The 25,316-nt window shown below is 42.7% G+C and overlaps 1 protein-coding gene across 2 annotated transcripts in view; it reads left to right on the forward strand.

The window, feature by feature from the left end:
• FLT1 (fms related receptor tyrosine kinase 1) overlaps nt 1-25,316 on the forward strand; it is a 207,153-nt gene that overhangs the window by 64,020 nt on the left and 117,817 nt on the right. The window contains exons 4-10 of one of the 2 annotated variants that reach the window (XM_052649905.1): nt 380-504; nt 4,516-4,678; nt 4,794-4,930; nt 8,678-8,852; nt 10,237-10,354; nt 12,639-12,808; nt 13,384-13,543. In XM_052649905.1, the coding sequence (XP_052505865.1) occupies nt 380-504; nt 4,516-4,678; nt 4,794-4,930; nt 8,678-8,852; nt 10,237-10,354; nt 12,639-12,808; nt 13,384-13,543 (1,048 nt within the window). The remainder of the gene's footprint in view (nt 1-379; nt 505-4,515; nt 4,679-4,793; nt 4,931-8,677; nt 8,853-10,236; nt 10,355-12,638; nt 12,809-13,383; nt 13,544-25,316) is intronic. The other variant, XM_052649906.1, reaches the window with a different exon arrangement.

Below are 25,316 nucleotides of genomic sequence, written 5' to 3' on the forward strand. Positions count from 1 at the left end.
CCTTTGCAAAGCTGTGGGAAGGCGTTTATGCAGAATATTCACCTTACTCTCACTCGGCACTTTTACGGCTTTTTCTCTGAATGACCTAAACACTCCTCACCCCATCCCCCAGGTCACAATTTGCAAAGTAGGGACTGGGCCTCGGGGCTCTGCTGATTGGAGGCCGAGACCTGAATAAGGAATTCGGTTTCCTTAGAGAAGCATTCTGTATCTGGGCAGAAACGCGGAGGGCCGGGTGAGAGAGAAGAATATGGATGTATGGGCGTTACATGAATGGGAAGGTGTATGGTGGTCCCCACGTCGCCTCGCCAGCTTCAGTGTCTGGGTGTTCATCATACAGTCATTTATATGTGTGTGTTTTCATTTTCTTCTCATTCAGATCCAGGTAGACCTTTCGTAGACACGCACAGTGAAATCCCTAAGGTTATAAATATGACCGAAGGGAAGAAGGTGGTCATCCCCTGCCGGGTCTCGTCTCCCAGCATCAATGTTACTTTAAAAAAGGTAAAACTTCTCTCACCTGCTCTTTACCGCAAGTGAGCAGAATGTATTGTGAGTTATTTTCTGTCTCTGGAATAGTTTGCTGACATATTTTTCTATAACGGCTTTTTACTCAGAAGTCTGAGTGCTAGATGTTATACCCATGTGTGTATTTAAATGGAATAAAAGGATAATGTTCTGGGCATAAATCTATGTGAATCACAGAAGAACCAAAATCATGAAAATTTTTATGCATTGCCACAAATTCAAACGTCTGTAAATGTCAGAAAAACCAATTCTATGGCGTATACAAATTAATTATCCAGATTTTGGCTGAAGGCAGAACTGCCAGGCAGGATACCTGCCTCTCCAGGCATCTGAGAACTGTTGCTTTGGTCTGAGTTGGGAATTCCCTGATAACAAAAGGCTTATCTTTTGCCGAGCATCTGAACTTCACCTCTTAGGGGAAATAAAAAACTATAAGTGAGGGTTTTCTTCATATTATGTTGTAAATTGTACATGAAGAGAAGGAAAATGATTTCAAGTAAAATCTAATAAAGACAAAAATCTCTAAAATGTGCCAAGCCAAGTATTTCAGCTCATTACTTTAGGGGTAGTGCTAAGTCTGAGAATTAGATAAAAACTCCCCAAATGAAAAACTGCAGTGAATCCTGGGTGCTTAGAGCTGAAAGATGAACACTGTCTAAGGCATCTCCTGGCACTGCCCATCACATGGAGGTTGGGACTCAGGTGGTGACGGTAGTCAAATTGGAAGAATCCAGAGTGATTTTCAGTATCACCTATTGGCCCTGAATCCTGAAATGTGATAAGGTATCTCCCTGTCTTCATGCCTTGCATTCACTCCTCTACATGGTGGAGTTACATCTTCAATACAGTCCATTAGTGACAGGCCAAGGCTTCCGTCACAGTGGGTGCCATTGCCAGGAAATATAAAATCGTGGCAGACGAGGAAGAAACCCCAGGGGAGTCAAACTCGGTCGATGGAAGAAAAAACTGAGGTTCCCAGGGAGTGAGGGGCTTTTGGGGCCACATGGAGCATTTTAGCCCATGTTCCGTCTTTTGCTCCCGAGCTCCTCCATCCTTTGCTGATGGTTTTGTTTGCGTAGGAGGAGGACCAGAGTGGTTCAGAGCAGAGGCTGGGATCATACAGCCTGGATTCTTCCTCCCCTCCCTGTCCACTTACCTCCCAGATAGATGGGCAAGTTATGAGACTTCCCTCCACAGCAGTGTCCTCACTGGAGAGATGGGAGAGTTACAGGAGTACCCCTTCACCTGACTGTCAGGAAGGCTACGTGAGGTGCTTGGAAGACACTTAGGACCTTGCCTGGCACAGGCAAGCCCATTCACAGGTTACTATCCGTGTTACATATCTAACAGTTTAATGCCCGGTAATCAATGTATTATCAAGTGATGTTTTCAAGAGCCTGGCATTACTCTCCTTAGTCCAAGATGATAATTGCTCTGTGATGAATATGGAGCAAACCATGGGGATATGAAACTTCTCTCTTCATGTAAGCCCCTTGCCTTCTGGCCCTAATGCAGGTTGCTTGTCTGTCTGAGGAATTTTCCCGAATTCTTACCTGCAAGCATTTCGGGAAGGAAAGCTTCTTTTCTGTTTTCCCACCCAGCTCTATGATACAAAAGAAAAGCGAGTGAGAGAAGCATAAAATTCTAACAAGGATTTTGGTATATCATATATACATATCCAAAATATTCTAACCTATTAAAAATTACATATATATGCTGACATGACATTACCATGAGGTCTTTACCTTCCTCTTCTCTTCCCGTCCCTCTTTTTCTAATTTGCTGCCCCTTCCCTCTCCTTTTTCCCCGGCCTGCTTCAGTAGAACCCTGGTCAGCTGGTGACAGCTCCCTGTGCCCTGCTCTCTTGCAAGGCTGCCCATCTTCCTGCCTCTTTAGGACACATACAGCGATTGCCACAGCTGACGGGCTCTGTAGGCTTTTGCTGTTGTAGCTCATGTCAGCTAGACATAAAGTGGCTCTGTCAGTGGACTGCTACTAGTGGCAGCCGTGGATAGACGGGAGTAAGAAACACACTTCAGAGGAACACTGAATGTATTTTTTGGTGGTGCAAAGAAAGTCCATCAGCCAACCTTTCTTTTAGATTCAGCACATACTTGTTTTCTCGTGTTTTTAAAGCATTTCTCATGTTTCCAAGCATTGATAGATTTCAGTCCCGGTTGTAAATTTTTCTGAGATTTTCCTTTTAATAGTTTGCACCAAGTTAGAAAAGAAGGTTCTTTCTCCTCCCCACCCTCCCAATCCCCCTGCCAGGGAGTGCAGAGCATTCCCAAGTTTACAAGTAGCCTCCTAATGTACTAAAACGTGAAATGCACCCTTTAATTGCTTTCAGTTCTTCGTAAACAGGATGCAGTTCATCTCAAACCCATGTCAGGCTCTGGGGACGCACACCAGGGTGGACATACACTCACTGGGAGAGGCAGCTAGTGCTTTTGAAACAGAAATCTCTGCCATCAGGTCACACATCCCAGTCCGATTCGTTCCTTCCACAAGCAGGATACTTGTGGATCGATGGATAGAGTGGTGTAAGGTGGTGTGTCCTTTTAAAAAGAAGACAGAGAAGACTTGAGCTTCTTTATGGCAGTTAGTGCTGCTGTTGGTGCTGTTGCTAAGTCACTTCAGTCGTGTCCGACTCTGTGCGACCCCATAGATGGCAGTCCACCAGGCTCCTCCGTCCATGGGGTTTTCAGGCAGGAGTACTGGAGTAGGGAGCTATTGCCTTCTCCAGTTAATGCCATGAATCTTTATAATCTGTTGTGAGAAGGTGATCTGATCCCCCTGCCTTTTCCAACTGGGGATAAATAATAGTAGTCATCAGACCATTGCCTCTGAAATTGGCTGACAATCTGGCATCAGGGAATTTGGCTCTGCTGCTCTGTGAAGCTGGAGAAGGCAATAGCACCCCACTCCAGTACTCTGGCCTGAAAACCCCATGGATGGAGGAGCCTGGTAGGCTGCAGTCCGTGGGGTCTCTAGGAATAGGACACGACTGAGCGATTTCACTTTCACTTTTCACTTTCATGCATTGGAGAAGGAAATGGCAACCCACTCCAGTATTCTTGCCTGGAGAATCCCAGGGATGGGGGAGCCTGGTTGGCTGCCATCTATGGGGTCGCAGAGTCGGACACGACTGAAGCGACGCAGCAGCAGCAGCAGCTCTGTGGAGCAGTGACCCTTTACTCAAAGTAGAGGCTTTAGATTAACTCTCTGGTGTGCAGGAAAAGGCATTAGGGGGGAATCAAATGGTGGGTTCTTTTATTCTGTTTGGACTCGCTGTTTAGCAGTCCTTTTAGGAATTCGCAAGCGCGTCATTCCCGACTGTCTCTGGCCTCACATCCTTTTTCGGCTCTCTTTGCTCTCAGGAGCTGCAGCATCTGGGAGTTGCCATCCCTGGTGCAGAGTCAGTACCCTCAGTTTCCCCAGAGTGATAATAACCCCAGTGATGCCAAGTTGATGCTGTGAGTCCTGGCGGACCACCGATGATGCACAGTCCTTTTAAGATAGCCAGCTCCTTAATAAATCACGCAAAATGAGATGACAAGGTTTGGCTTGTTAAGAGCTCCCGGTGATGAGACCAAGAAGATAACCAGGCAGCCCTAGTGGAAAAAAATTCCTAATTCATTTTCCTATTGAGCATCAGGCCAGTTTGTTACAGAGACTCCCAGAGGCTTGAAGAGACACAGGGTCCTGCTAGAATTCTGACAAACGACAACTAGGTATGCCCTAGGGGGGTGCAGCTTGCTGCTAAGACTAATAACAAATTATGTTGTTGACAATAATTTATCATGGTTAATGTATCATCTGTTACACGCAAAGAAAACTAAAGAACCAATTATGGCAACCTGGAGTTTCTACCTGCACTATTCTCATTTGAGATAAAACTTATATTTCAAAAATTACAAACTATGAGTGAAGCTCTCACCATAGCACTAATACGATTTTGTGAACACACATTTCTTCCTTTTCCAGTTTCCATCTGATACTCTGATCGCTGATGGAAAAAGAATAATCTGGGACAGTAGGAGGGGTTTTATAATACATAAAGCATCCTACAGAGAAGTGGGGCTTTTGACCTGCGAGACGACAGTGAACGGATATTTGTACAAGTTAAACTATCTCATAATTCGGCAAAGTAAGTGATGTTCCAGAAGCATAAACATATGCCGGGATGCTCAAGGGTTTATCTGCTTAATGAAACGTTGATTTTTTTTGTTTGTTTGTTTTAACATGACTTCTTATGCTTGCAGCCAACATAATCACAGATGTCTGGATAAGCACACCAAGCCCAGTCAAACTACTGAGAGGCCATAGGCTCACCCTCAACTGCACAGCTACCACCCCATTGAACACAAGAGTTGCGATGACCTGGAGATACCCTGGAGAAGTGAGTGACCTCCTTTTCTACTTCTTCTATAGGACAGTATTTCGTTTTTGCAAGTGAGATGCTAAACTGAGTTTTTGAAGTGAGGGAGAAAATGCAGAATGTTCTGATGCCTCTGGCAGAGTCAATAAAGGAGCTTTGGGTTTGGTTCGGGTGCTTCTCTTCCCTGACGTGTTGTGAGTATGATCTGCAGAGATACCGTCTTTTGATGTCTGGAGGTTTTGTTTGGAAGTGTATAGGCTGGTGTTTCTATTGCACGATTCTGGATGGAAAAGGGAATTGTTTCATCCTTGGAAACGAGTCTCTAGGATTTAGAGATGAGAAAGAAATTTATCACAACATGCCAGGCAGGGGCTATCTTTTGTAACAACAACAGCAAAAAGTTTTTTGTCGGCGCATTAATTGAAGAGACCGGCAGACAGGCAGGCACCTGATTGGAGCATGTTTGGGAAAGATAATGTAACCCAGCCACCGAATATTCCGTTTGTCAAGGGACAAAGAAGTGATTCTGTCTTTCAGAAAAATGAAAAGAATGAAGCCTGAGTTGGGTTCCCTTGTTCAAATTAAACATCCTTGCAAACAATCTTTGTTTTAAATATGTATACAGGGGGAATCTCTGATAAACTATTGAGAATCGTCCGACAGTGAGTCCAGCACCATTTTTTATGTGTCTGATCCCAGGTTCAGATCCCAGGAAAACCATTGGTTACATCATTCAGGTGGCCCAGTCACAAAGTTAGCTTATGATTAATTTATGTATACATTACATAGCATGTATTAGATGGCGTGTGTAGAATTAAGGTGAGTGCGGCAGTCCCCAGCCACTGTTTTATTTAATTGAGGTACAGCTGAGTTACAACGTTAGTTTAGCTTCAGGTATGCAACATAGTGATACAGAATTTTTATAGATTATGCTCTCTTTACAGTTATTACGAAATACTGGGCTATATTCCCTGTGATGTACAATATTCATACTTCTTGCTAGGAAAACAGAATAAACTGGCAACAAAAGGTACCGCAAAGACTCCATAGGGACATATTAAAGACTCATTAGTCATAAGGTATTTTTTAGAAAATGGTTGAAATAAGATTGCTACAACTCGTGGCAATTTGTTCTGGGTTTTGCTAGAAGCCATATATTCTTAATACATGTAAGGAGGGAAGGAATTTTTTATCCTTTGAGTGGTGCTGCTGTAAGCCTATGGTGATACGTCTGTTGACTGTCCATCACTTTGAAAGCGGCCCTGTTCAATAGGCCTTTCTGTGATGGAAGAGGTCTAGTACATTCCGCGACACGACAGACGCCTAATAGCCTGGGGAGTGTGGTTTGTGGGACTAAAGATCTAAGTTGTTAACCTGTTTCATTTTCACTTAAATAGCCTGTGGCTGCTGACAAGACTGTTGTAAAACCCAGAGGCAGTTTTAGGATACCAAGGCAGAAACAATGAAGATGTTACCAAATGTGGGAAGAAGAGCAGCAACCAGCACAAAATTTCTGATCTAGAATCTTATCTTGCCATTTGGATGTCCTATCTCTTTCAGTTCAGTTCAGTTGCTCAGTCGTGTCCGACTCTTTGTGACCCCATGAATCGCAGCAGGCCAGGCCTCCCTGTCCATCACCAATTCCCGGAGTTCACTCAGACTCACGTCCATCGAGTCCGTGATGCCATCCAGCCATCTCATCCTCGGTAGTCCCCTTTTCCTCCTGCCCCCAATCCCTCCCAGCATCAGAGTCTTTTCCAATGAGTCAACTCTTCGCATGAGGTGGCCAGAGTACTGGAGCTTCAGCTTTAGCATCATTCCTTCCAAAGAACACCCAGGACTGATCTCCTTTAGAATGGGCTGGTTGGATCTCCTTGCAGTCCAAGGGACTCTCAAGAGTCTTCTCCAACACCACAGTTCAAACGCATCAATTCTTTGGCTCTCAGCTTTCTTCACAGTCCAACTCTCACATCCATACATGACCACTGGAAAAACCATAGCCTTGACTAGATGGACCTTTGTTGACAAAGTAATATTTCTCCTTAGTCTTCTTTTAACCTGGACTAGGCCCTCGGTATTTTTATCTCTTTTGTTGTGTTGATTTTTAAAGGACCCCTTCCCTCTCTTCCTCTCTTCCTTGAAGTGAAGTTGCTCAATCGTATCTGACTCTGTGACCCCGTGGACTGTAGTCCACCAGGCTCCTCTGTCCTTGGGATTTTCCAGGCAAGAATACTGGAGTGGGTTGCCGTTTCCATCTCCAGGGGATCTTCCCGACTCAGGGATCGAACCCGAGTTTCTTGCACTGCAGGCAGACTCTTTACCATCTGAGCCACCAGGAAAGCCCTCCGTTCCTTGAAATACAGCAGTTATTTTGTAGAATACCCGTTATTTGGGGGGTTTTCTGGTCTTTTTTCTAATTATTAGACTCAGGCCATGTACTTTGGGCAGGTGCGCAATAGAAGTGATGTTGTTGTCCTTCTCAATGTCATAGCTGGCAGTACACGATGCCGTCTTGGTCCCATGGTTAAGGTGGTATTTGCCATATTTCTTCATGGTAGAGTAGGAAAATTTTTTGAGACTACAAAAACATCCCATTTTTTAATCATATTTTTACCACCTATTGATGCTGAAGGGAGAAGGGAGAAGTAATATCAACACGAATAGAATTGCTGAAGGTCCCTCAGTCTGGCACGTAGGGACCAATTTTCTTATTTTTGATGGCAATGACTGACATCTTCTCTGTGGTTGCTGCCAAAAAGGGAGAGAATTGTTTAACGCATCTGTGCCAACAGGTAGGTAGAATTTATCCAGCATGGCACAGAGGGAGAGCTAAGGTCAAGACCCAGAGACCAGTCTGGCCAACTCCCAGAGTCCTTTTCCATGCCTCCTCACGGGGACAAACTGAGAGGAGGAAATAACATATTATGTGTTATAAAATGCAATGCTTGAAAAAAGAGCAAGAAAAAGAAAGGAGCGAACAATGAAAGGAAAAGACACTGTGACCTCATCTTCGCAAAACCGGGAGTGGATCATTGTGGCCAGGGTGCAGTGCTGAGCCCGAGGCCTGCAAACATGGGACCGACCCCACCCCTCGACTGTTGGCTAAAACTTGCCAAGGGCTTTGCAGGTCCCCAGACCCATTTCATGAGGCTTAGCAGAAATTGGCAAGCCTTGCTCAAATAGTGAAATAATGAAACATGGATCATTAAACCCTAATAGATGTAGCCAGGACTCATCATCTTTCATTTCTAGAAGGAAGAAAAAAAAGCCCCAAAAAAACTCAAACATGGTGATTTATTAGGAGAAAGCCTGCCATGAGTCCACATACTAAAGACAGTCATTGCCTGCGTTTGTGTCCGATGTCGCTGCCTATGGAACAGGTTACTGCTTAGAGAGGTGCTAGAGGGAAGCATCAGATTTGTACTCAGAAGACCCAAGTTCCCAGGCTACTCTGGTCAGTGTTTTGATGCTTTGATTTCTTTATCTGCAAAAAGGCAATAACCTCACCAATCTCACTGGCTTGTTGCAAGGAACTGTTAAGAATAGTGTACATGTGAAAGCCCATTTGAAGAACCTGAAGTGCTGAATCAGGGCGCTATGGCACGTGTTAGAAACATGTCTAGACAGAGCTGTGGTTCTGAGCAGCTTGCTCTGAGTGGGTTTGCCTCTTAGCAGAAAATTACAGATTGTAGGAATCATTTTAGAAATGCTATAACTCTACACGCAACCCATGACTACTGCTACATCTGTTATACATTTTCTTTCTAGGTAAATAAGAGAGCCAGTATAAGGCAACGCATTGACCAACGCAGTCCCCACAATAATGTATTCTACAGTATCCTCGTTATTGACAAAGTGCAGAAGGAAGACCAAGGGCTTTACACTTGTCGTGTGAGAAGCGGGCTGTCACTCAAGTCTGTTAACGCCTCGGTGCATATATATGGTAAGCAACCCTTTGCTGCTTTCTAGTCACTGCAGATTTGGGGTAGGGGGAAGTACAGTTCTATAAATCATGTAAATTTTCTTTTGGAAAGGAGGTAGCCTGTCATGAAAAAATACAACTTTATCTCCCTTCACCGCCTGCCCAAGTGCAAATCACATTAAGTGTTCTTCAACTGTAATACTTTTGCACTGAGTCAAGTATCTTCCCCTTACAAATTTATTGTGGATAATAAGTCAGTTAGATCATATTAGAATCTATGAAGTTATTTGTTTAGTGTTGCATTGGGCTCCCCTGGTGGCTCAGGCAGTAAAGAATCTGCCTGCAATTCAGGAGACCCAAGTTCAATCCCTGGGTCAGGAAGATCACCTGGAGAAGGGAAATAGCAACCCTTTCCAATATTCTTGCCTGGAGAATCCCATGGAGAGAGGACCCTGGCAGGCTGCAGTCCATGTATTGCAGTCCATGGGGTTGCAAAGAGCTGGACACAACTGAGTGACTTTCACTTCACTTTACATGAACAAAACAGAAAAATACCATCATTTTTACCTTTAACTTCTGGAAGAAATTTCTGAGATCATACTGATTTGGAGAAAAATGCGCCGTGATAAATTACTTAGAACAGATGTCCTTTTATCCCTGATTTTATTCCCATGAAATCCTGATATTATTGTTTAATTCCAATAGGCAAATTCTGTCAAGAAAATACTTTAGCCTCTTCAGAAGTCTTAAAAACCTAATTTTATTTCTGCCATTGAAAAGATAACCTTGTAAGGAGCAGAAGCTGGAGGACAGTTCTACCAATGCCTTTGATATTCTTTTGACTTGCTCCAGTTGATGTTTTATATCAAATTAGTTGTTCTAGAGCACATAGAACAACTTTCTCCCACGGCACTCATATTGGCCAGGTTGTTATTTTTTAGAAGTGATGACTTTATATGTTTTGTTATAATATAGATGTGTAAGGTATATCTGTTGCCCTGCCACTGGGCTTTTATGTCCCAGGGACCATTTGATTTTGCAAATATTTCACTTGTTTGGGTACTTCTAAATAGTTTTATTCACTGATCAGTACTTGAGCATGTGTGTTAGTTGCTCAGTTGTGTCTGACTCTTTGTGACCCCATAGACTGTAGCCCACCAGGCTCCTCTGTCCATGGGATTTCTCAGGCAAGAATACTGGAGTGGGTTGCCATTTCTTTCTCCAGAGGATCTTCCCAACTCAGGGATCAAACCCAGGTCTCCCGGATAGTAGGCAGCTTCTTACCATCTGAGCCACCAGTAATTCAGTTCCATTTCCTCCCTGGCTGCACCCTCCTTGAATGGGGTTTTGGTTCGGTTTTGTTTACAGATAATCTTTTCTAATGGATTTCTCTCTTCTTTCAAAGACAAGGCATTCATCACTATGAGGCCTCAACAGCAGCGGGTGTTTGAGGTTGTGGCTGGCAAGCGGTCTTACCGGCTCTCCATGAGAGTGAAGGCGTTCCCCACTCCAGAAGTTGCCTGGTAGGATCACAGTCATGTTCCTCGCAGCTTAAGACATGCTTTGTCAGTAGGAAGATGCAGGAGCCTTGAGAGACTTGAATTCCTGAAAAGAAACGATATACATTTCCCAGACAACAGTGGAAGACTAGGGTCTGGGCTGATTTCTAGGCTCGGAGCGGAGTGAGTGGGAAGGGCTGATGGGGAGGACAAATAAGGTAACAGGACAGAGCAAGGGTTAGGGTGTTTTGTGTGCTCATGGCGGTTTAGTCATTCACTCCCAGCGACCAAATTTCTGCCTCTAAACCTTCCTATGATGTCAACCTCCTCTGAATGGAGTATGTTGAGCAATGACTAGGAAGGATCTTGAGGATGTAACATGCTCTATTAACCCTGAAGAAGTGGGCCCTTGTGATGAGGATAATAATTCTCTTATAATCGGAAAATAATTCTTTTAGGTACAGCTGGGCTGAAAGTTCCAGTCTTGTTTTAAAATTAAACATTAATAGAGACAAGACTGATTTGGTGGCAGGGGTGCACCCATGGCCCTACTTGAACTAATTAAAAGGTTTTCTGGCTGGAAGTTTGCATATTCAGAAACGATTTAAGCAACTTTTTTTTTTAAATGCGAACCTAACACCTGATGTAAAACAATGTAATCTGTTGATAATCTGCAATCATTTTGTGAAATCATTTCTAAATGCCAGGATCTTTGGCCCAAGCCATTGCATTCCAAAGAGTATAGTACACAACTGATTAGGAAAACAACCCACACAATATAGAATCTCAACCAGAGCTTGTTTTGCTTTCAATATCAAATGGGTGTAGCATTTTAGTTTTCCTCTGCATCGTTAATAGGGCATTAAAGAGAAAATGAGACTTTGTGCTATGTCCCTTCTTGTCGTTGCAATAGAAGAGAGGTTTTGTTTCATAACATCTAAAAAGTTTAATAGTAAATTTCCTATGAATGTATGTTATTCCAATAGAAATATACACTCCACTCTAGGAAGTACATAGTCCTCTGTTCAACACTGCTAATTTCTCCAGTAGCTAAGTAGCAAAGACCTAAAACAAACAAACAAACCCAATTTTGAAAGTAATGACTTGTTCATAAGAAATAATTTAAAGTAATACTAAAATGGGATTTATAATCACAGCAAAATGCGTGGTTTAAAATCACGCATTTTGCTGCTTTGGAAATGAGACCTACTGGGAATTAGAATTTGTTTGCATGCCTATGAACCAATGCCACTGCTAACATTACAGCTTTATGCAGAACACAATAAATTCCTACTTGTTGTTTGGTCACTCAGTCATATCTGACTCTGTGACCCCATGGACTGTAGTAGCCCACCAGCTTCCTCTGTCCATGGGATTCCCCAGGCAAGAATACTGGAGTGGGTTGCCATTTCCTTCTCCAGGGGATCTTCCCGACCCAGGGATCAAACCTGCATCTCCTGCACTGACAGGCAGATTCTTTACCACTGAGCCACCAGGGAAGCCCATGAAAAATGCCCGCTGAAAGAACTGTGCCACTTAATGGAATCACAGAGTTTTACAGTTAAGAGATCTTTGAGAAACTTGGAGAAACTGAGAATCAATGACTTAGTCAAGTTCACGGCATACAGTGGCAGAGCCAGGGTGAGCCTTCCAGCCCAACTCTCGTTTCTGTATGCAATTGAGTGATATCTAGGCATTGAGTCTGTCTTTAAAGTTTAAAAAAAATTATTTTTAAGTTTATACCTTTTGTTTGTGAGTTTTGTGCCTTAATCTTTCCCAGAGGAAAGAACCTTGATAATCTTGATTTCACTATAGCTTATGAAAGGGACAACTGGTGTGACCATTTATATAACTAATAAGAACTCCACATGAGGCCACAATGGGAAAGTCTATTTTTGTTTTTATCTGGAGAAGTGATCTAGTTGATCTGACTTACAATGACCCTTGTATTGCGATGGAGCCTCATGGAGAACTCTGAAAAAACATCTCAGATGGAATCAGCCTGTGCTTCTGGGTTAATACTTAAGTCACAGTAGCAAGCAGCATCCATGTGGGTACATTAAATCATCGCTTGTCTTTCTTCCCTCAGCTTACTTCTTCCTCTTTGCCAATCAACAAAGCATTGCTTCCCGATCTAAAATTCCCCCACTGGGCTTTACTTAAGTCAGTGTCTAAATGTTTTAAGTGGCTGTTGAGGAATCCAGGGCTCTAGATGTCTAAACTGGAGCTCGCATCCTTACATGGCAATGTTAACGTGTTATCTAAGAGGTGGTGTGAAATAACTTACTGATCCTGTGCTTAACCACAGGTTAAAAGATGGGTCACTGGCCACTGAGAAGTCTGCCCGCTATCTGATTTGCGGCTATTCATTGATTATCAAAGATGTGACTCCCGAAGATGCAGGAGATTACACAATCTTGCTGGGCGTAAAGCATGCGAATGTGTTCAAAAACTTCACTGTCACTCTGATTGTCAATGGTAAGTTCACCGTTCAAGCTTGTCAAATTTTCTTTTGGTTCTGGTGGAGGTGAAATTAGTGACAGTTTGTGTCAAAAGCCAGTAAATAAAATAGATAATGAATAAGAACCTGCTGTCTATAATAGGGAACCCTATTTGGTGCTCTGTGCTGACCTAAATGGGAAGGAAATCCAGAAAAGGATATAGCTGATTTAGTTTGCTGTACAGTAGAAACTAACATAACATTATAAAGCAACTGTACTCTAATAATTGATTTTTAAAGTCAGTATAAGAAAATTAAAAAATTTTCAATTGTTTTAAAAACCACTATGCCCCCATCCCAACTATTTCATGGTTGCTTCTTATCTCACGTAGCAATGTGATTTTTTTTTTTTATCATTGTGATCAGAACGTACGTACCATGGAATCAAAACACATCTATTGCTTTTCAATTGACATTAAGATGACAGTTACACAGGTTTGGTTTTCATCCACGTTTGTCTCCTTGACATCAAAGCCAGCGAGAACGTGGTCCTTGGTGTTGTGGTCCAGTCGTTCGACCAGTTCTCCACCTCTGTCCTGTTCTCTCTTTTCAGTGAAACCCCAGATTTACGAAAAGGCTGTATCATCATTCCCGGATCCGATCTTGTACCCACTGGGCAGCAGACAGATCCTGACCTGCACCATTTACGGAGTCCCCATGCCTGCCATCACGTGGTTCTGGCACCCCTGTACCCATAATCACTCCAACGCAAGGTAGGCACAGTTTGTTTCTCAAATGACTTTCGAATGCTCTTCAACATCTGGACTCCAGGGTCTTTCACGGCCACAGATGGGAGTCGGCACTTGGGATGTGCGGTCCACAGCAGGCAAGGCTTCCCCTGCCCTGGGAAAAGGTAGGCAGTCTACCTACGCTTCTTCCTTACCATGGGTAACCATGTCGTAATTCTAATAGTTCTAGACTGGGAGCACAGGGACAGAATGAGGGTCCCCCTCTGAGCCACTCTTTGGAACTCGTGTTGGAACTCCCATCTCTTGTTTTCCAACCGGGTACCCCCAGACTTCGGCTCCATCACTACATCAGTTACTGGTCCCCCTGTTTAGCACTCCAAAAACATCGAGCATGACATCAGATCTTCCCACCACTGGTGATCATTGCCTTACCTAGGCTCTGTGTGTGCTCTTACACTTGGAGTGACCTTCCACGTGCTTTCTGCCCCCTGAGAGGTCCATCTTTATCTTCCCAGGCTCATCAGTGGGGTCACCTTCTCCACAAACCTTCCTGACTTTCTCAGACTCTTTCCTCCCTCCTCAGTATGAACAGCCCTTTGCTGACACCACTGTTACATCACAAGGTGTGAGTACACTTGTATTCTCTGAGCTATGAGCTGATTCAGCATCCTGTCTGAATACACAGATGCTTGGGGTGTGTTTGCAGTGTTTCCTTGCTTCCTGTTGATGACCGAGCCCTGTTTGCTGTTTTCCATTACTGTTTAGCCTAGGGGATTGATACCTGATAGTTCATGGGAGTGAATTTGAAGGTACACAAATAGAATTGATGGGTGCAATAGTCAGATAGTAGTGAGACTGCTCAACAATTAGCATTAGGCCAAAATGTTTCCTTTATTGCTTTTCGTCCCACTGTAGAGTCGTTGGGAGAGTTGCTATTATTTTTTTTAATTAGCTTGATAAATAAACACAATATAATTCTAGCATGAACAGAAGAGGCTATTTGGTTTTCTAGATACTTCCTGCAATTTCAGCCTGTCTTTATCTCGTGTTTCAATCTTTTAAGGCATATTATCCTGATTGTGAAAGTTCCTGGGTGAGTGTGTAATTCCTGAGAAGTGGCTGTTTTCACACATCTGATTTCTTATATGGGTGAATCCTTTGCTAAGAATAGAAATATGGGAACTCACAGATCTGGAATACCTTCTCTACCACTGTGATTATTTAACCCCAAAGAAAGTAAAATATACTGAGATTTTATTATTTTGCTGATTTGGAAATAGACATCCATATTTATGGACTCTTTAAGACCTTGATGTTTGTGCTAACCTAACTTGCAACTGGGGCTTCCCAGGTAGCTTAGTGCTAAAGAATCCGCCTGCCCATGCAGGCGTCTCAGGTTTGATCCCTGGGTTGGGAAGACCCCCTGGAGAAGGAAATAGCAACCCACTCAGGTATTTTTACCTGGGAAATTCCATGGACAGAGGAGCCCGGTGGGCTACAGTCCATAGAGTTGCAAAGAGTTGGACACAACTTAGCAACTAAACAATAACTATTTGCAAATGCATTTAGAATAACTAACTTAAGCTTTTAGTTTTGGATAAGTGTATAGAGTTGAATTGTTATAGAATAACATAGCCTTTTAAGAATATTCTTATTGTGATCTGACAGTAGCAAATCTAACATTTCATTTCTATTCAGGATTAGAGCTAATGACTATGTTAGAAAATAAGAATTATGAGTGACAGAACATAATATTATAAAGTTATGTTTGAATAATGCTAACAAAATATGGTTTTGGGAATTAGGTCAACTGAAGTGAAACTTTATAAACATTACCTTTTTTTCCCAGTTCCTCTGTGGTAAGGAGGATCCTTCTCCCATTTTACGAAGTATGCTTGCCAAAGCCTAGAAAGATATCTTATTCCTCTTGGAACTCTCTCAAAGATTGAGAGCAGTACCTTAAATCTTCTGTAAATGTTTGATGGCCATCTGACATATTCTCTTAATGCTAAAGGCTTTCTTTTCTTTCTTTCTTCCTACTCAGAAGACAGATCACAAATGCAAGTTTTCACTCTTTTAGTGATGATTCACTTACAAATAAATTGGTGCTTGAAATGCAGGAAATGTGCATATCCTTAAGAGCTTCTCATTTTTTAAGCCAGTAGGCTGAGTAGCTTACCTGTGTCAGGTCCAACTTGGATGCTTGATGGTTGAATCAATGCATTTAATGTAGATACTTCAGAAAGATACATGGGACCTTTGTACACTAGAGAGCAAATAGAAAAACTTGATTTCACCCTGCAGAGAGATCAGAGCTCACACTGACAGACAAGCCCTCTTTTACTACTAAAATTTTTCAAGTATGTCTTTATATGAACGATTTTTATATACTTAGATTCACTTGCAGGCAGGAATTTTAGATAGTGACATTCGAATAATGGGTGTTCTAGTGCATGGATTGTAAAAATCTTACTTATTCTGGGTTACACAGTACATATTTGCAGAATGTTATCTGTGCCTCTTTGTCAAAAGAGAGTACATGATTAATATATACATATTACTCTTGAATATGTAGAATAATTCTTGGTATTTAATTTTTAGGTTCTAGTTAAGAGATATATCTATCTATGGACCACACCAAAGCATTAGTTTTGAGGTCAGAATGTGTTTAAGTACCTCAAAACTATTCATTGGTTTAAAGTGGCCAACTGGTTAATGAGTCTAAAGAGATTCAGACTTACTGTATAGTTTCCTGGAGCCCAATAAATATATTTTTAAAAATGATTGGAATTGTTCAAGCCTTAAATAAATTTAACAAAAATTGCCTCCTTTAAAAACAATGTGGTAAGCTGCTAAGCTATGCTCAAACTGAATGACATTGTGGTTGTTGATTGACCTAGAATTTGTCCTAAGACGTTAAGGATGGGGAAAGGTAGTTACTTTTAAACTCACATACATAATGAGCTGCGGGAAAATACAGTAGAATCTTCCCCACCTTTTAATTCTCTGCATATCTTGATAGTAAAGTAGTAGAAGAAGCAGACTGTTTTGAATTTTTAAAAACATTGTTATTATTGTGTGTGTTTAGCCGCTAAGTTGTGTCTGACTCTTTGCAACCCCATGGACTGTAACCCCCAGGCTCCCTGGTCCATGGAATGTTCCAGGCAAGAATAGTGGAGTGGTTAGCCATTTCCTTCTCCAAGGGATCTTCGCAACCCAGGGATTGAACCCATGGCTCGGGCCACATCTCCTTCATTGCAGGCAGATTTTTCTACTGTAATACCAAATGAGGTGGAATGTGGGATTTCTCTCACTTCTAGCAACTGGTGAGACTTCTAAATAGATTGTCCTAACTTGCCCCATGTCAGCCTAAGCATAAACCAGGGAGCACTCAGAAGGGTGGTGAGCTTATAGTACTTTCCACATGTGTAGTTTACAGCTTCTGTTCATATGAAATAGAGGTGATTACATACACTTCATAGGGAGTATATAAGGCTCAAATAAGGCAGTGTGTTTGAGAAAGGTATAGAGTGCCATGGGAATCTTGCAAGGTTGTAATTATTGCTTGCATTAGGGTAAATGTCTCCAAGTAAGGCTCCAAAACTTTCAAGGAACTTGGAAAACATTTTTCTCCCTACTGGAAAGCTAGTTTCACAACCGTGAGAACTTTTACCTAATATTTCAGAGAAATGAGCACTAAGACTGTGGAAAGTAAAATGTGATTTTGCTGTGCTTTAGAAATAGAGATCTAGTAGGTCTGGGTTGCAGAATCGAGGAAAACAGAATTTATGATTTTTCAGAAACAGAGAAGAAGAAAGCAAGATAGATGAGGTAGGCAAAAGTAAGAATGAACACAAGTGTATAACAGGGGAGTTGGGGCCAGCCGCATTCATTGTTTCCCGTCATGGGAGGAAGTGGTTCTGACTTGCGGGTTGGCTGAAGCTGGGGTAGGGTACACTGGGATGTAAGAGAGCTGACTCCTGCCAGATTTTTAGAACTTCACCCCCCACACACACACCCTCCAACCCGGGTTGTAAAGAACTAAGTAGAACTATTAACCACCCACAAGGTGAGCTGGTTGCAATCTCACAGTCCTTGGTGAGCTCTGTCACAGTGCTGGTCCAGTCTCATAGAAAAATTGCTCAGATAAGGCCGCCTCCTCCATGGAGGATGCTCTGTAAAGGAACAATATGGGGCTGTTTGGAAGGGGCCTCTCTGTGGGGAACGGGGAGGATGAATTTGAGGAAGCCAGGAGAAATTGGAGAAGGGCAATCGGGTTCTTTTCAGTCCTGGGTGTTCTTTGGAAGGACTGATGCTGAAGCTGAAACTCCAGTACTTTGGCCACCTCATGCAAAGAGTTGACTCATTGGAAAAGACCCTGATGCTGGGAGGGATTGGGGGCAGGAGGAGAAGGGGACGACAGAGGATGAGATCACTGGATGGCATCACTGACTCGATGGACATAAGTCTGAGTGAACTCTGGGAGTTGGTGATGGACAGGGAGGCCTGGCGTGCTGCGATTCATGGGGTCGCAAAGAGTCGGACACGACTGAGTGACTGAACTGAACTGAATCTGGTTCTTTAATGTAAGGAGGTTCAAGGCCAGCAGCCTTTAAGGATGGCAGTTTGGGTTTTAGAACAGACATTCTTTAGACCAGAGGCTACTGTAATTCTCCCCTTCTTAGCATCACAAATTATCATTTCCAAGTCATCAACAACACTAATAGATTACAATAGAGTTGCAACACATCTGTGTCATCATGCTTTGATGGAAAATGTTAGGTATATTGGGTTCTTGTGAAAGTCTCGTTTCCTTCACCAGCTATCTGTGACTCATAAAAATCTGTAGAGAAATCTGATACACTGTGTTGACATTACCTGTATCTTACAATGCATTGTGCACATGGTTCGTATTCAGTCTAAATAGACTTTCCACATCTACTGATACCAATTGAGCAAAACAAAGATACATACATTTTGTGCTTAGAATTTAATGATGTAAAGTCAAACCCACTGGGTGATTCTGTATCCTCTCTATATATGTACCTGCAGTGTCTCTTTGCCACAGTCTTGGGCATGGAGACCTGGGAATGAAGGAAGTGGGTTCTATTCTTGGCCCTGTCCCTGACTTCTGTGTGACCTTGGCCAGTTATTTAATCTGGGCTCCAGTTTCCCCTTCTGTGAATGGTAACTGCCCTGCTTCCCCTTTCCTATAATACCCAGTGAGTTAACGAGTGAAGTGAGACAACCACTTAAAATGACGTTTTCTTTTTTCTGAAGAGCTTGAAATAATTTCCTAGTGGTTGCACACTGTTTCCCTTCCACTTCTTACAAATTATAAAGCCATTGGACCTCAGGATTAACTCTGAAGGTCAGGGCCAAATGCACAACAACAACAACTTACCAATGCTGAGCGGTTGTTAAGAAAAGTCTTACATGCAATGGTGTATGCCGTGGTGCAGAATTGACGCAGTAATTATAATGTTGATAATCACTCATTAAGGAAAACAGTGTAGCAACTCCTCCACTGCCGCTATTTTCCTCTGTCGTCCTGTCCAGCCCGTACAGACCAAGGCATTGGCGTTCTTTGCCCAGTTAGCCCTAAAACCTTGCTTGTTCCATTTGGCCTTTTGCCAGTGCAGTCTTTCAGAACACATGCAGTGTAACGGGATTCTCATCTCATGGAAGGTGCCATGGGTAGAGTATCCTTTATTGCTTTCTTAGTTAGAATGGTGGGTTTGCTAAGAAAACCTGATAGACATCCATGGAATCTCAAGGAACTACTTCCAAAGGTTTAAAGCAAATCAAATTTGGAGTCTCAAATAATTCTGTGTTTAGGTGTTTGATAGAAAATACGGGGTTGCCCAAAAAGTTTGCTTGGGTTTTCCATAAGATATTATGGAAAAATCCAAGCTTTAAAAAAATTTATTTTAAAATTGGAGGATTATTACTTAACAATATTGTGCTACTTTCCACCATACATGAGTATGAATCATGTGTCCCCACCATCCTGAATCCCCCTCTCACCTCCCTCCCCACCCTACCCATCCAAGTCCAAACAAACATTTTGCCCAGCCCAAAAGTGTTCCCTGTAACACATCATTGTTCAGACGGCTAAGAATCTGCCTGAAATGCAGGAGCCCCGGGTTTAATCCCTGGGTCAGGAAGATCCTCTGAAGAAGGGCATGGCAACCCACTCCAGTATTCTTGCCTAGAAAATCCCATGGACGGAGGAGCCTGGTGGGCTACAGTCCATGGGGGTTGCAAAGTGTTGGACACAACTGAATGACTGACACACACGTTGTAAATCAACTCTACTTCAATTTTTAAAAAAAGAAAGGGAATTATATTCCCTGCCACACGGTTTGACATTCCATTTCTGAAACACTCTTGCAAGGGCAGTGAGGGGGAGTGTTTTGTGGGGGAGAGGAGACGGGGTTGGCCTACAAAATACGGAGGCAGAGGCCTCTAGGAACTCTGAGAAGTTGCCTAATTGCATTTCTCTATTGTTTACATCACCAAATTGGCAGAGAAAGGAAGGCCTGAAGCATTAAGGATGTATTAGATCTAGATCATTTGGGAGAAGCAGTTTTGTGCACCAGTGGGGTATGTAAAATTAACAGGGCAAAAACAAAACAATCATTAATGGTAGTTAATGAGAAATATATTCAAGGACCCAAATTTAATTGACTACCAGCATGGCTGTCTATTCTTTTTATGCTGAAACAATTTTACATCCCGTATCTGATTTTTCTAGCTACAAAATACAAGTTTTACTGGTTTCAGCACTGGAAAAGCCAACCTCTCCTGAGGCTAGATGTAGGTCAATGTCAGAGAGAAGCTGTAATTTAAGATGACCTTGTCTTTTGGAAATTTGATCACATACTTCACGCTTTAATATTTATCACACTGCTTCTAAGTATACAATTTGTACCCACGTCTCATGTGGGTATACCTAGGCAGACTCAAGTCAGACAGGCTCCAGAGAATTTTAACTTGGCACACGCAAAACCTCAAATCAAAACAAGGACTTAAAAGATGACCACTTCACCCAAGCCCACCTGAATAGGACTTTGAGCTTTAACAACAGTAGGGTAAATCTGGCCACCCCCAAGAAGCTTTCATCACAAGCCAAAACGTCACTTGGGAAATGTCTTGCCTTCTGTTATATAATGATGGGATAAGGAAGTCCTTGCCACCCGTGTGAGTCTTCCAACAACAGCCTTTATTAATATTTCATGCAGAGATCTCAAAACAGAGCGAGCTCATTTGCCAATGCCTTTTTGCCACTTTCCTACCCTTTGTGAGATTTTCCTCATTCCCCACTCTTCCTAGGCATACAGGGAGTCCAATGAATAATTGTTGCTAATGAATTAACTGTCTCCTGTAATTCCTATCAAACGTTCCATTGTGTGTTTAAATTGAACCAAAAGGCTGAGTCATAGGAAGTCTTGCTGGGTGATTTTTAGAGGGATCTTTTGAGCAAAGTTCAATGTTAGCTTCCCCGGAGTAGGAAGACCAGAAGGTAGCAACCCACAATTTGGGGAGATTCCTCCAGAACACTGGCAGAACCGCCCCAATTGTCTTTGGCCCATGTCCACAGATTTTTTTTTTTTTTAATTGAATGAGCATTTTCATGACCAAATCTAGAAACTCCTATCCTGACACAAGATCCTGAGATAATATGTAAACAAACCCCTTGTAAAACGTGCACCTTTCCTTGGAAAGGCACATCTTATGTATCCATGGGCTGGAGAGACTGTTTCTTGAAACATGGACCTTGGTCTGTGGTTTTCATGTATTGGGTTGGCCAATACATCTTTCCATAATATATTATGGAAAAAGCCAAATGAACCTTTTGGCCAACCTAATAAACTTCACTGCCCTTTTAGGTGAAAAAGCAGAACCTGGTGGACTGGACTAGAAGGAAGCGTGTGATCAGTTTAGACTGGGGTCCAGGTGGTACTTTCTAATGAGCTTCAATATTCACTTCTTCATACCTTCTCTAGAATCCTCATGGGATGTTTTGTCACCTTGAATGCAGTTGACTACTTCATGATGATAGCTGTAAGAGATTGAACCAATGATCCTTTATAGGGCCAAAGTTGTGTGCGTTCCATTCCATACATTACCCCTAATCTGTGCAACAGTTCTACACGATGGCCACAATTTCCCCATAGGGAAACTGAAGCTCAGAATTTTGTCTCTCAGGTGTTTTCAGATCTGGGATAGAAGAGGCTAAGTAGGTTGGCATTTCAGAAGGTTACTGTTTGTTGGTGAGCCACGGTGGATCGGTGCAGGTCCCTAGAGGAAGGAACAGAAGTTCTCGAGGGGACAGGTTTGGGAGAGCTCTGGCCTCACTTTTCGGGTTTACTCTTGTCACCAGAGATCTCAGAGTCCACTGGGTTAAAGTTGAACTGGGGCTGGGGGAGGAAAGAAGAAAGAACTTAGCAGCCGTTGGGGGCATCTGACTCCAATCTCACGATCTCTCTGGGAACCAGGGATGATGTGAATGAAGCTGGTTCAGGCCCCAAACCTGCAGAGGGAGTAGACCCTTTGAGGGGCAGAGATCCCACGGGGACAAGCGAGCCTGCATAGGACCAACCTCAGGAGGACAGCGAATCAAGCAGGGAACTGGCATGCTCCGCGAATAGCGCTGCCGCCTCTGTGGCTTTCCCACCACGCAGGCGTGTTTCATCTCCTACAGGGAAGTCCCATTCCCTCCCATTCGTGGTTCAGGGTTAATTTTCTGGGTCAGGATTCAGCACACACTCAGCCCTCAGCAGGCCTCACGAACCTCATGGAAGATTGATGAAAGGAGATGAATGCATAAAAGGATGAGAACGCATAAGGGTTTACAGCTGACGAAAGGGGACGTGGAGGTGCGGGCCTCAGCCTCTGCGTGCCTGGATCTAGTCACTTTGAATGATTCATTCACTGAAGAGTTTAAGACATTCTAAATATCATATGATATTGTGGACTCTTAAAAAATGGTATAAGTGAACTTATTTACAAAACAGAAATAGAGTCACGGATGTAGAAACCAAACTTATGGTGACCAGTGGGGAAAGGACAGAGGAGGGATAAACTGGGAGATTGAGACTTATGTATAAACATTCATGTATATAAAATAGATAATAAGGACCTACTGTATGGCACAGGGAACCCTACTCAATACTGTAATGAACTATATGGGAAAAGAGTCTAAAAAAGAGTAGATATGTGGATATGTATAGCTGATTCACTCTGCTGTACAGCAGAAACTAACACACTGTAAGGCAACTCTACTTTAAAAAAATTTTAAGAACTTAAAATATTTTAGAGATTAAAGAGAGCTTGTTTCATAGATAAGAAACTGAAGCTTGAAGATCATTATTCTTCCCCTCATAGCTAGATGGTGGCAAGCCCAGGACTAGACCCAAGTCTCAAATTTCTGTCTGCTTGTTATTCCTGTTTATTCTTTTTTAGATTATGAAAGTATGCTAGCACATTTACAGGAGACTTGGAAAATACAGAACAAAGTTAAATACATTATGATTATTTTTTAGGTAGATAAGATTTTTCATTGTAGTTTCAATATCAGACTCTCAAAAATTAATAGAATGAATAGACAGAAAATTAGAAGGATACAGTAGACCTGAGAAGCACTATGAACCAATTCAACATAATGAAGATTTATACAATTTTAACACAACAGCAGGATGCAAGTTCTATTCAAGTTCCCATAGGTATAAAACAGGAGACACTGACACATATTCAGGGACATAAATCAAGGTGCAAAAATTTCATGGTCTTATGATATTGAAATCATACAGAGTCTGTTATCACTGGGGAATTGTTAGAAATCACTATCAAAAGATGTTTGAAAGTAACCCACATATTTTCAAGTGTAATGTGACATTTACCAAGAGAGATTCTTTGACTTAGCCATTGAAAGCCTTGAAAATTAAAAGACTGAAAAAAACACTGCATGTGATTGCAGAAAAGAAAGCATTTAAATGAGAAATTAATATCAAAGATACTTCAAAAACCCCATGTATTTGGAAGTGAACTGTCCACTTTTAAATGATGAGTGTATCTAAGAAGCCATAACAAGGAAAATTAGAAAATATTTGTAATTCCTGTTATTCTTATTTTCACCACAACATTGTATTGCATCCTGCTGAAAGGTGTTTATCATGCTCAGTCGTGTCTGACTCTGTGTGACCCCATGGACTATAGCCCACCATGCTCCTCTGTCCGTGGGATTTCCCAGGCAAAAATCCTGGAGTGGGGTGCCATTTCCTCCTCCAGGGAGGTGCTTATACTCTGGTTGACTAAACAAACCCACATGGTTTCAATGGACGGCAGTTAAGAGGGAGCACCATGGTGAGGCCGCGGCAGAGATCTGGGTCCTAAGGTAGATGGGAGGTCATGGGGGGATCAGACGGGAAGGGAGAGGACAGATCTGATAGAGGGACACAGGGGAATGATGGGGAGGGGTCGAAGAGAAGATGCTTAGAGAGTCACTGGCTGGCTCACCAGGACGAGGTAAAATGAAGATCTGGAAAGGGAGGTTTGGACCCAACCTAGGTCTTCTTGAATGGAGGCTAAAACTTTGCCAGCCAGTCATTCTGCTCCAGCTCACCTTCCCTGGCTGCCACCCAGGTGTCCTGCTCTTTGGCTACCTCCCGCCCCCATGGCACTTACAGAATGATGAGCTTGTACAGACTCAGCGTCGGGGCGGCGGGGTCGCACTCCCGTCCTTAGCCCATGTCATGCATGTTACGGCTCCAGAGCTCACCTTCCATGTCTGAAGATCAGAGTCTTAGGTTTGCACTCAGGCCTTTTAGAAAGTTGTGTGGCTGCTTATTATCCCTTTTTCTTAGGCCTTTCGTGGTCCACATGCCTTGTCCTCATCACTGAAAACATGTGAGAGAATCACAGATTGCTACCTCATTGAGAAATCCTCTTTTGTGAGTGTGAAAGTCTGGATAAGTGAGGTGAGGGAAAGAGAAATGGTATTTAGAATCTACTTACAGCCAAATGGAAGATTATGGTCAGTAGACTGTATGGCCTGGGGTTTGTTTTTTTTTTCCTTATTATTGAAACTTATTAAGCACCTAACTTTGGCCACTTGATGCGAAGAGCTGACTCATTGGAAAAGACCCTGATGCTGGGAAAGATTGAGGACAGGAGGAGAAGAGGGCAGCAGAGGATGAGATGGTTGGATGGCGTCACCGAGTCAACGGACACGAATCTGAGCAAACTCCAGGAGGTAGTGAAGGACAGGGAGGCCTAGCGTGCTGCAGTCCATAGGGTTGCAAAGAGTCAGACATGCCTTAGCAACTGAAAAACAAAGAGTAAGTGCTTTATATGTACTGGCTCTCATTTAACTCTTACAGAACTTCTATGAGACAAGGACTGTAGTTACTACCATTTCAGAGATGAGGCCCAGAGAGTTCCCAGGATCTCGTTGGGAAGCCAGTCCTGGCTGATATGCCAGAGACTGCAGACGAGTGGCCTTCTATCACATCACCATCCATGCACTTCATCTGTCATTATGCACAACCATGTAGACATTAAAACAAATATTTTTTGCTCAAAAACTCATGACCCAGAAAGCAAGTATGTTTTGAAAAGCCTGTGTTATGACATCAAGAACAATTTTAAAAGGCATGAGAAGGCAGAAGGGCAGTGTAGCCCAGAGTTGAAGCTCACGGGCTCTGGAGTCTACACATCCTGGCTCCTACCACCTGCTGGCTGTGTGATTCTGGGCAAAGTGAACTGCCTCTCTGGGTCCAAGTTTCCTGACATC

Source organism: Budorcas taxicolor, chromosome 12, assembly GCF_023091745.1.
Source record: "Budorcas taxicolor isolate Tak-1 chromosome 12, Takin1.1, whole genome shotgun sequence".
In the NCBI taxonomy this organism is placed as follows: Eukaryota; Metazoa; Chordata; class Mammalia; order Artiodactyla; family Bovidae; genus Budorcas; species Budorcas taxicolor.